We start from the raw sequence: 14,227 nt of genomic DNA, 5'->3' as shown, positions 1-14,227 counted from the left end.
TTGACTCTTGTGAGCTTTAAGCCATGCCTGTTATAATGCTGTTACCTCATCAAAAACAGACCTGGAGGTGTGTTCTGTTTCATTCACATGCTTGAGTAATCCTTAATTATTAGTCTGTTAACATCTCCATAGCTCAAAATGTTCTGAAACACCTTGTCATGAGGCAATTGTTTTCAAATTAGCAGCTGCCTTCTACCTTTAGTTCAGTAAAGATGGGACTTTCCAGGACTGAATATACCCAAAGGATTCTAGTGAAGGTGTACAGATTAAAAACACAATGGAACACTTCCTATATTAGCGCAGGACATCACAGGATGGAACAGAGTGTTTTCTGGTTGAGAGAAGAAGAAGAACAACAGACCAGAAAATATTGTACCGGTAATATGGTCCCTTTAAATTAGGTCAGGGGTCTCCAACCTGTAGCTCTGGAGCTACCAGTAAGTCTCCACCCCCTTACAAGCAGCTTGCCAAGGGATTTCTGAGTTATACACATTGTGCAGAATGACTTTGATGAACTACCATTGTTAATGTATTATTTTGACGCGTACCTTTGTGCACTAAAAAAAATAAATGTTTTATAGAAATCTAACTGTTCCCCTAGCCAGGCTGGCGCCACCTAGTGCCTCCGCTCAGTTTCATTTCTCTCCAGCAACTAGGTCAGGAATCAAAATAAACTAGCAAGATTTGCAAGAACCCTGGAAGTGCGTGTTCGGGCACCAGCCAATCAGCGAAGAGCCATACATTCTGTGCTGGCAAGAATTCCTGAGATCAAGGAATTAAAGCTGGAACAAAGAGAATGTTTGGTGAATTTTATCAAGGGGAAAGACATTATTGCCCTTCTTCCTATGGGATATGGGAAAAGCTTAATATACCAGCTAGCGGCACATTACATACGTCATGACCAAACAGCACTGACTGGTTAAATAAAAAAAGTACACGCGTACTGTCGAGCGAACGAATTCTAATGCTGCGAGGTCAGACAGTTTCCACGAAGTGAAACTGGCTGATGAATCAGGCTACTGTTCCCCAGCTAAGGCTTTCCAATGCTCAATTTCCTGTGACAGCTAAAGTAACAGCTCTTCAGCATTTTCTTTTTGCAAAGGCAGCTCACCGAAAGAAAAAATGTTGGAGATCCATGAATTAGGTCTTAAACAATGTTTTTCTTCCTCCAAAATTCAAATCAACATTTTACATAGTTTTTTAGGTTATAATACAAAAATATATTAAATGTATATAGTGTTTTTGTATCACTCAAAGACTCTTAAAATTGCATGACTCTTTCAGTCCACATTAAGAGATGGCAAAACGAGGCTGCCAAATGCTCACAGACCACATTCAAACTTGGTGTCTTTCCTAAGGACACAATAACAGTATCCAGTAGTAGACCTGACTGTGGCGCCTGGTATTCCCGGCAGTCTCTCTAACTAGGGCTTATCCTGCTTAGTTTCGGACATCAGACGAGATTCTTCAAATATTTAGTCAGTTTTGAGATAGTTTATAAAAGATGTGACATGTATGTATATATTTTATCTAAAAGTACACATTCATCTGTACTTTAAATATGGTCCATATTACTCGATTTTCTGCTCTCTGTTATAATATTGTTTCCTGATCACAAACAGACCTGGACTTGTGTTTTGTTTCATTCACATATGTTCACACTTGAAAACTACCACTACATGACATCACAGGGTGGGACAGAACATTTCAAACTTGGAAGATGTTGACAGACTAATTATAAAAGGTACTCAAACATGTATGAATGAAACAAAACACAAGTCCAGGTCTGTTTTTGAAGAGGTAACAACATTCTAACATTGCTAGAAGCTCACTAGAGACAATTTTGCATCATCTGGAACTTTAATAAACCTTTAATGAGAGTGAAATGAAAAAGACACTAAGACAGACAGAGCTCATCTGACAAAGTTCTATGAAATTCTAAAAAACAACTGAGTTCTTCTATATTATGTAAACATCTAACGCCCATTGTTCTAGGTGCAGCAGGAAGCTCTGGCTCTGGACCAAACCCTCTCTTGTCCCGGGGTTTGAATCTTAATAAATACTATTACAGACAGTTCCAAACTATTATCAGATGAGATTTACCTGGAAGATTCCCTGGAAGATGAAAATATAAAAACATATGATATTTACAGTGGTGGTGGTGGTGGAATATAAAAAATGTGGTTGGGGAAAAAAGCAAAAAAAAGTTGTACAAATTAAAGGTTGTATGGAGGATTTTTTTTTTGTTTCAAGTTGTCAATGATAGCATTATAGAGGTGCAGTAGCCTTGTAATTATGATGACCAAAAAAAAGAGAATAAAAATTCATCAACTCTGGACGTGGTGGGGCTAAACATTTGCCAATAGATAACGACACTGCCTCGTTATCTGTTAGCTGACAGGCTGTCAATCAATCTCCCTACTTTTCTAGCGTAACTGACTTGCCTGCGCGCCGCCGGTACGTGGTTTACGTACGCCTGTCACGCAGTCCACAGACGCAAGCCGCACAGACGCTGTTTACTCCACCAACGCAACAGTTCTTAGCGGCTTTTTTTTGACCTATATATCTTCCTCGCAGTTAGCACAAAGTTTGTTGCAATGGCAACAAGAATCCAGGAGCAGTTAGCCACAAAAGAAAGTCCATTTTTGAGGTCGCTGAAAGAAGAAGACAAGGAGAAAAGCAGCGAAGCCAAACTAAGGTGATTCTTATGGATTCATTCCAGCGATGGCGCGACTGAAGCAGACGCAGGGTCTAAAGACTGACGCATTGGTCGCCAAATTACTCCTGGACAGGTCACTTCTGCTTATTATGAAAACGTACTTTATTTCCAAGAGCTAGTCAAACGTTTTTCAGGACACGAAAGCGATATCCTATGTCTGAAAATGTAATTTTCAAGGCAAAGAAAGAGTCCGCTTGCTGCTGCGTGTTGTAGCTAGTTCATGCGCACTGAATCTCCGTGCACTCTTCTCTGCACCCCTTTCCTGCTCCTGTCCCCGCTGCCCGATCCGCTCTTCCCCCTGCTCCTCACTTCTCCGGGCATGGAATCTCCGCGCACCGCTCCCCTCTCCTCTCTCCTCTCCTTGCTCCCTGCTCCGCTCTTCTCCCTGCTCCTCACTTCTCGTCCACGAACGAAATGTCCGCACACCCGCTCCTCACTTCTCCGCCTTGCCTAACCAACACTGTAGTTAGTTGTTTACAAGTCATGTGCAGTGCACCGGCTGTAAACAAACCTGTTTCTGGCGTAAGGAGGAGGCGGGAGGAGGCGTTTCTACGTAGGGAGCTGTGGGGGAGGAGGGGTGGTTTCACGCATGCGCAACATTTGAAAAAGGAGAAACAGTCGCTGGATTTCTCGTTCCTTGGAAAATCCTCTATACAACCTTTAAGTTCACTGTGTTTGAGAGGGGGTATTTTACATCTATTGGGTGTTAATTGCTAACACATAACATTTACCGTATTTTCCAGGCTATAAGGCGCACTGGATTATAAGGCACACTGTCATTAAATGGTCTATTTTCAAACTTTTTTCACAAATAAACCGCACAGGACTTTAAAAGAAACACAACAATTAGATGGGAAGGTCGGATTTTGTTTGTGGCATTCACGGTGACTCTGGGCGTGTAGGGAGGGTGCTGTCTGGGACCGATGGATTGTCGGCGTGTTCGCAGTGACTCAGTTGTGGCTAGAAGTGGAACATTGGACTCGCTTTTTCGGTTCGTTCCTCCATTCCATTCCTCGTCGGCGTGGAGTGATGAGTGTGGCTGTGGGTGTTTTTCGCTGCGCGGTCGCTGTCTGCTCCGTGTGTGTTTGCGTGCGCTGCGGGTGGTGCAGCTTTGTCGTGAAGTCGTGCTGGGACACCCGAGTGGATTCATGTATAAGGTGCTCTGGATTGCGAAGCGCGCGGTCTTTTTTGATGGGGTTAGAGGCTTAAGAGCGCGTCTAATAGCCCGGAAAAATCACGGCAGATCACTAGGTTACCTTTTATGGTTTTGATGCTAAATGCTAAATTTGCTTATTAACATGTTTTATAAGTTGACGCTGAGTTGAAAGTCAAACTACTGCATATCGCAACAGGTTTCCAAAGCTGTAGTGCATCGGTCTCCAACCTTTTTTCCTCTGGTGAACTACTTTTATAAAACAGAAATGCCAGGGAGCTACTTGTTTTAGCAGTCACAAGAAATTGAGCATATATAAGAGTCACGGTGAGCCTTCGATGAAGTATAGTTAGATGCCTATAAAACACAAACCATTATCCATTTATTAGTGTACAGTCGTCCCTCGCTATATCACGGTTCACCTTTCACAGTCTCGTTGTTTTGCGGATTTTTTTTGTGCAATTTTGCATGCTTTTAAAAAAAAAAAAAAATTTATTTTTTCCAGCGTATGAGTGCGTATTGTGTTCCTCCCCCTGCGTCCTGATTGGCTAAGGGGCTGTAGACCATTGTCAATCAGTCTCCTCTGTGCCGTGTCTCCTGTACAGTACAGAATGTGTTCAGCTGCCAAATTTACAGAAATGTTCGATCGCTAGCAGTGTGATTCTGAAGTGCAGCGCGATCGGGCAATTGCCGCGCTCACCTCCGTGAGGTACGGAGCTCTCCTGCGGTCACCTCTGAGCCTGTCCCGAAATTGAGTCCTGGTTCAGTATGGTTTAGCCCTGGTTTACTCCTGGTTTACTCCTGTTTTAATCCTAGTTCAGTCCTGGTTTAGACCTGGTTTAGTCTTGGTTCAGTCCGTGGTGTAGGCAGAGCAAAAGTTTGATATAATCTCGGGTTAATGGCCACATGTGGTGCTGTACTGCGTGGTTGCGGGTCTCCAAAAATTTACCCGTGCAGGACTCCATTACAGAATTAATGAATCTTCAGTTCGTTACATAAAGGAGGAAAATAACATAAGGACGAAGCAGCAATAAGTTTTAAGAAGGATGCAAAAAGGGTTGTAACTGTCCTGTGTGAGAAAAGTGTATAAAGTGTGTGGTGAGGGGTTTTACAGCTTTAAAACAGATAATAATTGTAAAATATAAAGTTGACTACTTTGCGGATTTCACCTATCGTGGGTTATTTTTAGAACATACCCCCCGAGATAAACGAGGGACACTGTACAAAGTTAGGCATCAAAATGATACATGTACAATGGTAACAGACATTTATTTGATTCAGGACAGTACGTGTAGATTCAGAAACCCCTGGGCGAGCTACTTGGAATAGGGTGGAGAGCTACCGGTAGCTCCTGAGCTACAGGATGGAGACCCCTGCTGTAGTGTAGAGTTTTATATTATGATTTAACGGAGAATTGTCTTGTGAGAGCATGGGTGATTAAAGTTTGTGGGTGGAGCATTAGATAAAACTTACAGCTACCCGTAAAAAGGGTTCAAACAAGGTCTGGGAGAGATTGCCAAATGACTCAGACATGCAGGGGATGACATTTAAAACCGTTTCTGGCAAGTTTTTGATGAGGTAACATGGCAGATCCCCTATCCGTTAAAGGATTTTATTAAAGAGATATTATCAGTGGGATGAGAACTAGGGCCACGACCCGGGGGAGCGGTGAGGTCCAACACAGATGCACTACATTCGGACAAAGTGTGCGCTCAGTCAGAGGCACAAGTTCTGGAACAGTCTCCCATTATCAATAAGAGAGACTCCAACACTGGACACTTTCAAATTCCACTTGAAACAGCAGCTAAAGGAAAACCAGACTTGTGGACACTTGTATTTACACTGCAGTGTTGTCGATGTTCATTAATATGCACTGTCCCAAATAACTAACTAACTAACTAAATCAATCAATCACATAAAATAAATAAGATTAAATAAAACAAAATAAAATAAAACCAAATAAAACAGAAAGTGCTTTTTTTTTTTTTTGTTTTTACTTAAAAAGCTCATTTAAAGGCGCATTTTGTAACACTTCTGGTGGAGGATAAGGGTCTGTTAAATGCTTTTCTCCATGGAAATGTCATTGCTTTGTCTGGAATGTTTCACAGTATGGTATTAAATCTTCCTATCTTCATGGAGACCAAACCAGACCAAGTTACAAGTCAGATCTGTGGAGAGGTGACCCGCTCAGTCAGAATGCCTGTTTTTCTAGGTATTTTGGACCTATAAAACCACCTGTAATTGAATAAATGTAAGATAGAGGTGTTTAATGTCATACTGTGGAACATTCCAGGTAGAGCACTGACGTATCCATCTATAGAAACAAGCAGGTGATGGACCTCCACCAGAAAAGTTACACAGTGCACCTTTCAGTACAAAAATCCAAGGTTTAGTTGGGGGAAAACAGAAATGACTCAGTGTTTCCCATTAGTACCGGAGACTATGGTGACTATGGAGATGTCATTGCTCTGCCTGGAATGTTCCGCAGTATGACATTAAACAGCTCTACTTTACATTTATTCAGTTACAAGTGTTTTTATAGCTCAAAAATACCTAGAAAAGAGACATTCTGACTGTGAGCGGGGTCGCCTGTCTGCAGATCTGACTTGTAACTTGGTCTGGCTTGGTCTCCATGAAGATAGGAAGAGTTAATGCCATACTGGGAAACATTCCAGACAAAGCGACAACATCTGGTTAGTTGTGGGAAAAACAGACTGGACTAAACATACTCCAAGGTCTAGAGTTATTGGATAATGAGAAAAGTATTCAAGCAAAACTCACTAACAACTTTCCATGGAAATAACAATAGCTGTAGAAACGAGAGACAGATGATTTATTCTTATTCCTGAGAAACTGAAAGACAAGACAAGACTCCACTTGCTGATGACAAAGTGATATTTAAAAGTATGCAGGAGTATTAGAGTGATGAAAAGTAGGACCGCTGCCCTTGTGATTAAAGATTTAGAATAAAATGTTACAAATTTTGGATGGGAAAAAGTCCTCAAACTGAAGCATAAAATGGTAAACTGAACTGATCCATAATAATTTGTGGCTTAGGTCAGTGTTTTTACCCAAACCGTGTTACATGAGCTCCTTCTGGTGGTACTTGGACAGCTCATCCGTTTGTGTGCTTGCCTCATTTAGAGTTCATTTTTTCCACTTTTTTGTCCTTTTCTGGATAATTTCTTGTTTAGACCTACAGTGGAGATGATGTAATCCACTTTTAGACCTCGTTTAGCCCTAAATTTTATTTTTACTTGTCTATATTCATCTTTTTCTATTTTATTTTGACTTGTACATATTTGACACCAGTCTCTTGCTCTTTTTTGAAACTTACTTAGAATTTATTATTACTACCATTTATATATATTTTTTTACTCTTTATTATTATATTATATTGTGATATGTGAGCTACTGTGTCCAAATAATTTCCATTGTGAATCAGTAAATTTTGTCTAAGTCTAAGATTACATGTTCCACAAATCTATCTAATTTATTTATCACTGTTAGCGATTATACAATACTTTAGATTCATATGCCGATTTTGACAGCAGTATAATCCGATATCAATACAGATATTCATACATTTTTTCTTGGTAAATATTGCTTACGACCACCAGCAGCCCAAATGTTGGATATCGATATAAACTCAAAAAAAAACAAAAAAAAAACAACAATACATTTTGGCCCCTTTGCTACATGCTTGTAAATATGTGAAAAGTGAGATTACTGGTCATTATTATTTTTCCATTATTTCTAGTATATATTTTTGAGTTCACAACGGTATTGAATGTATTGTGACATTTAACATTCGTTTTTGCCCTTTAATCCAGCGTTTCCCAAACTTTTTTCTGGGGACCCATATTTTAAAAGTTACAAACCTTCGTGACCCAAGTCATAGACATTATTTGTAAATCACAAACTGAAGGTGGATTTGACCATTACTGAGGATATTTTATTGCTAAATGAATGATTGTGTCTCTTTGAACAATTTGTGTTACTCATGTTTTAAACAATGAAAACCAGCAATAAAAGGATCCATAATTCGCTTATTTGGACATTAAATGCAGCCCTGTATATTGCAGACCTACATGCAGCTCGTGACAAGGCAACCCAAAAAAAACATCTCTTGCGACCCACTTCAGGGTCGTGACCCGGTTTTTGGGAAACAATGGTTTAATCAACAACTCTTACAAACATGTGCACTGTGAAGAGGATAGGTGCACAACAGGCTGTTTGTTTGTTTCTGTCAACTTCTTTTGGGCATTGCTTCTGGAGTTTTCTGTTATTTTAACTGAAACTGAATTAAAATAACAAACAAAAAACTTTTGTTGAAGTGTGCTGTGTAACCTAAGGGAAATAAGACTGTACTCCAACCTATACAAAACAGTGGTTCTTATCTGTTATGTTAGAGTGATATGTTGTCAATATACTTGGATACAACATGGATATGGATATGGACTTTTTAATAATGTACACGATAACTGGTCACATGACCCCTATAAATAGGACCACACTTGCTTTTTATTCTATCAGTCCTATTGAAAACTCATAAGTAGTCGAAACATGTTGGTGTAAGCACAAATAAATACACTGCAAATCAAGAGTGCCTCTGCCGTCCTCTTTCTTCTCTACAAGAATTCAAGCGCCCTGGTCTAATGAGCACCTGCGTTTGTAAGTTTCCTGTTTTATCGTTAGTGCCACCACAAGAAAGCTCGGTGTAGGAGTATTTAGAGGAAAAAGTGAGCAGGATGAATAAGGAGAAGAAAATGAATATAGATACAAAGTCACTTCCCCCTGGCAAATCTGTTTGGCAAAATTATATGAGCTTTTTCCATGTACTCTGACATTTTATTACCCCATAAACATTTAGTACTATTGCAAAGTATCACAACTGTACGTAATTAACAGCTCTTAGTCTGACTGACTAAACTGGCAGGTGTGACACAGACTTGGAGCAGATGTTTTTTCCTTGTCTCACCTGTAATAAACTCCTGTGTGGCCCTCGTCGATCTTGTGCACAGAGGTTAACAGACCAGCTCCTCCCAAAGCCGCCACTATGGCCAGTATGGCTCCCCACTGCGCCATCCTGTCAGGAGAGGAAAAGAACAGAGCAGAGTTAACAATGGGATGAAATTTCTGCTCAAAATGTTGTTTAAAGGTCTGATATTATGCAAAATTGACTCTTGTGAGCTTTAAGCCATGTTAAAATGTTGTTTCCTTATCAGAAACATACTTGGAGTTGTTTTTTGTTTCATTTACACTAGAGATAGCCAATGTCCTAAACATTTTGGTCAACCAGCTAACTAAAGAATCCACCTGAGACTTTGTTGGAACACTTAAATTTGAAGAGATAACAGCACAATATTTGACTATACCACTTTCTTAGAGATTTATGGTAAACAAAGGACTTTAAGTGAGTTTGTAGTAAATCTAAATTGCATAACTTGAGCAAAAATAATCAAAACTTGCCCTTCATACTTATCTCTATAATCTGTACTATCTAGTTCTTATTATTTTGCATAAATTATGTAATTATGTATGTATGTTATGTAATTGTGTATGTACATATCTATATGCGGGGCCAATAGACACAAAATATCGGCAGAGCTTATTGCTCAGGATTCTAAACAATCTGCAAAAAAAAATATCGGTCCACCTGTAATTCACACTGTAATAATCCTTTATTATTAGCCTCTCTACATCTCCAAAGCTCAAAATGTTCCACCTTGTGATGTCATTTTGTGCAATTCCAGGGTTGAAATCATCCAAATGATTCTAGTGTGCGTAGTAATATGGAGTTTAAAAACACAGTGGAGCACTTACCAGACATAATTTATGTGTTAAAAATGTGTGAATGAAACAAAACATAACTCCAGGTTTGTTTGTGACAAGGAAAGAACATTTAACAAAGATCAGAAAACAGCATAATATTTAAAAGAAGATTTATAAAGTAGTTTATGTACTGCCACAGAATGACACTGAGCTGCAATAAATTCTGTTTTTTGTTGTGGTTTTGAAATTCGATCTGCACAGTTTTGTAGTTTGCAGAGAACATCCTTTTAATACAGATGAAAATGAACATGTAACTAAATCTGGTCTGTGCATTATATTTATTGAGCAATGTCCCTGTCAAATAAATAAATAAATAGATCAAACATTTTTATTGCAACCACTGACCTTTTGATCGAATTGTGATTAATAATGCAGTCCTATTAATAAACAATATATCCCTTATCACTAATGTCAATACTATTACTACTACTATTACTCCTACTACTCCTACCACTATTACTCCTGCTACTACTAATAATGATAATAATAAAGCATTGTAATACGTGCTTTATGTAAAAGTACCTATAAGCGTCACTATACCATAATTTCATACTCTATTTCAATACTAAGGAATAAACTCAATACACAAAAACACTCTTTCTTTAGATAGATAATAGAATGTGATTTTCAACATTAAAAGCAATAGTACTTTCTTTTATATTACCATGTGGCCTTATATCTGCGACTGTGTGGTCTTAATCTTGTTCTGATACAGCTCAAGATCACTGTAAAGCTATTCAATATGACTTGACTTGATGATTAACACTTTTTGAATAGTTTTTTTCAAATCTAAATCTTTTAAAATCTTTCTTTTCTTTTTTTATTTTTACTACTAAACTGCTTAAGAGGAGCTCAGTATGCTTTGGCACACCTGTAAAGCTGTCTGTGTGAATAGAAACAGGTTTATATTGTGTAAACACACAAATCAATGGGCAGCGTTCCAGTGAATCCTACAGTACACGGCTTACAAAACACAGACACACACACATACACACTCTCATACAGACACACACATACACACACACACAGCTTTTCTCATCTGCTCAGGCTTACCAACTTAGCCACAGGTAGCTCCTCATCCTGTGACCTTCTTGTACTTAAATAGGATTGGGGCTAAAGTGTACGATCGCGGTCACCCTGCTTGGAAGAAACCAGGCTCATCTAAAAACTAGTATCAAAACTAGATAATAATTTGAACAGGTATCGATACTAAAAAAGTCATATTCACAGGACGGAAATTAACCTTTCCTCAATAGCTTTAAATAATCTTGAGCTGTATCAGAACAAGTATAAGACCACACATTTACTGAACCTATATGGATGACTGAGGGATTGCACAGATATAAGTTATAATAACATAAAATAAACTACTAAGATTTAATGTTGAAAATTACAATGTAGAAATTCCAATTCAAGAATTACTTCAAAATCAGTTGATAAACCAGTATAATATCTGACAAAATGTATGCGATATTATTATTTTTATTACTATTATTACTGCATATACAAATAGTCAAGATTCAATAGATTTTTATCAAAACATTAACATTATAAATATTTTTTGCTGATAAAATGACAAGCTTTAATTAGTGGGGAAAAAAAAACTAAACAGGACTTTCCAAAGAATATAATTAAAATACACCCAGCTGTATGTCACTGCTATATTTTGTATTTCTGTCAACAATAGTTTACTATGTTAAATTTCCAATGCAAATCAATAAGCAAATGAACTGATTTGTATAACTGTTTACTACACGACAAATTCAACTTAAATCTATTTGAACAAGCCATTTGTAAGTTGTAAGACATTTCATAAAAATGTGTGTCAGCCGATTAAAAGATAAGCATTAGTAAAGTCTTAAAGGTTGTAAAATCGTTTTTAAAAATTTACTTGTTACATGATTTAACTAACTACAAATTGTAATTCCCACTGCGTTTGAATGGGAGTTCGTGTGGAAGCTGCGGAGCTAACAGCGATAGCATTTTGCAAGTTACAATATTCAATAACTACATAAAGGCCGACACTCTATTGTTAATATTTTACAGTATGCAAACTATGAGATTACAGTTTCATGCTAGAAACAATCTGATCTCAATGTATTTAAAACTTAATAATGCTCAAAGGATACGCATGGGGATAACCTTGCAGCAACTTAGCTAATAGCATTTTCACGTTGTTTACGCTTGTTTCGCGGCGGAATTAGCGATCAAACCGCTCTGGTCCGGCCGGGTGGTGTGAAGGAGAGGTCCTCACAGATCGGCCGGTAGTTTCGGGGTGATTTACCTGTTTGGGCGGCGGAGATGGCTCGGGTTTGGTTCAGAGGCACCTGCTTCTGCTGCTGCTGCCTCCACCTCTTCCTCTGCGCTCATACTGATCCATGTTCCTCCTCGGCAGCTCCCGAGCTCTGCGCTGTGTCCGTGGCGCCCTCTAGTGGACACCAGCGAAGTAGCAGTTATTAAAAGGTCGGGTAAAGGCTACTGAGACATAGGCTTAAGGTTAGACAATTATATACATGTATAGAATTATGTCTATTTGTCATAATTATATACATTTATATAAATATATGTGTAAATGTACAAATACTTTTATATAATTTTGTATAGTCTATTTAACACCAGTCTCTTTTAGAATTTATTATTACCATTTTTATATATATTTTAAGATTCTTTACTAAACCCATCCATTTTCTTCTGCTTATCAGGGGCGGGCCACGGGGGCAGCAGTCCAAGTACGGACTCCAAGACTTCCTTCACCCCCGACATTTCCTCCAGCTCCTCCAGGAGGAACCGGGGCATTTTCAGGCCAGCAGAGAGACATAGTCCCTCCAGTTTGTCCTGGGTCTTCCCCGGGGCCTCCTCCTGGTGGAACATGCCCGGGACACCTCCCCAAGGAGACATCCAGGAAGCATTCGGCTCTACTCTGAGCTCCTCCAGTGTGACTAAGTTCTGTGTACTCTTTGTTATTATATTACATTGTGATTTGTCAAAATCTACTTGAAAAATAAGTAATAAAATTAAATCTCAGCTTTAGATAAGAAGTAATAGGAAGACGGTGCAACAAGGATATGATGATTGACAAGACATAGGGTTATTCGTTCCATAAGGGTGAGTTGTTGTACAGTTGTAGGGAGTATTATCCATTCCATAAGGGTGAGTTGTATGAAGGTGGAAGTTGAGGTGAGGTTTTCCACTGGAAAAGTTACAATCCCAAGTAGCCTGTCACAGTACAAGCAAAATGTGAGTATGTGATTCACTGGAATTTTGATATTGTAATTTTAGATTTGACACCATTTCAGGTTGACAATAACTTACTGTCTTTATATTTAGACCATAACAAGGCAACGCTCCATTATCCTGTTTTGGAACTGTGTTATTTAAAGCGCCTGTGACATGTTAGACTACTCATTTTACTAAAACACAATTAAGATCATTGTATTCAAGATTTTTGCTAAAAACATTTACACTTTTTCACAGTTATCGGTCATATTTTAGGTTTCAAATTTAGCTTCCTGGTTGGAACAAGGGAATTCCATAACTGTTACCTAGAAAATCTCCATTAAAGTGCACAGAAAATATTATCTGACAAACACAAATATAAGAAAACACCTTTATTTTGCTGAAATCATGTTTAAAGTATCAAAAGTATCAGATGTATTTTTCTACTTTTCTTCTCAAATGGTCTCTTTCTTGGTGTAAAATTATAATTTATATTTACAATAGTTATAATTCTGCCAAATTAAGTCAAAATTTGAGAATCATAAACGTCCATCGTTTACACTTTAAGGTTGTATGTTCCCACACCTGAACAGCAGGTGGCGACAGAGACCATGTCATGTTTACTTTGGGACTTCCATCTGAACCCAAAACCAACAACATCCTTGATTTTTAGATCTCTGGAGTGCTTTGACTCATCGCCACTTACTCACAGAGTTATTTAAAGTAACACCGTGTAACTTGTGGCACTGTACGATTCCATGGAACTAGAAAATAAAATCCATAAAAACTCCCTGGAGATCTGTTTACGCAACACTGTGGAATATTACAGCAAATGAACAGTTCCAAATAAATATTTTTTAGTGAAATAGAAATATACAAAATGGGAAAAAAGCACTTCTATCATTTATGCCTTGGTTAAAAAGTTACGTAATGAGGCTTTAATAATATCTGCCATTGGAGTTAAGACCAGGGGTGGAACGAACAAAGTAACAAAGTAACAAAGTAAAAGAAGTACTGTACTTTTGAAAAACCTCTTAAAGATTTAGGGGCCCGGTCAAGCAGAAGTAAACAGCAAGGTCAAAAATTCAAGTTAATGCATCTGATATAAAAATGTATTGAACAGATACATATGTACTCTAGTTTATCAAACTGTTTACATTTTTTCTGTACCATTTTTGGTTCTAAAGTTCCATACGTTTTAAACAGACCATGTATGAAACATGGAACAAAAATTATTTCCCAAATTTCAAAGACCTGCAAATCATGTAAATAAATGGATGTATTTCATCATATCTTGTGTTTAT

At 38.2% G+C, this 14,227-nt stretch overlaps 1 protein-coding gene across 1 annotated transcript in view; it reads right to left on the bottom strand.

Annotated features, from left to right (window-relative positions):
- The window catches only part of LOC110161061 (erlin-2-like), a 76,815-nt gene extending 64,693 nt beyond the window's left edge, over positions 1-12,122 (bottom strand). Inside the window, exons 1-2 of the mRNA XM_055161820.1 lie at positions 11,992-12,122; positions 8,854-8,961 (exon numbers count right to left, since the gene is read on the bottom strand). Coding sequence (XP_055017795.1) covers positions 8,854-8,961; positions 11,992-12,077 — 194 coding nt within the window. The 5' untranslated portion in view covers positions 12,078-12,122. The remainder of the gene's footprint in view (positions 1-8,853; positions 8,962-11,991) is intronic.
- Between the last annotated feature and the right edge of the window lie 2,105 nt (positions 12,123-14,227).

This window comes from Boleophthalmus pectinirostris, unplaced genomic scaffold, assembly GCF_026225935.1.
Source record: "Boleophthalmus pectinirostris isolate CB_2022bp ecotype Guang Dong unplaced genomic scaffold, ASM2622593v1 HiC_scaffold_4, whole genome shotgun sequence".
NCBI lineage: Eukaryota > Metazoa > Chordata > Actinopteri > Gobiiformes > Gobiidae > Boleophthalmus > Boleophthalmus pectinirostris.
This window is presented reverse-complemented; position numbering and strand designations above follow the sequence as displayed.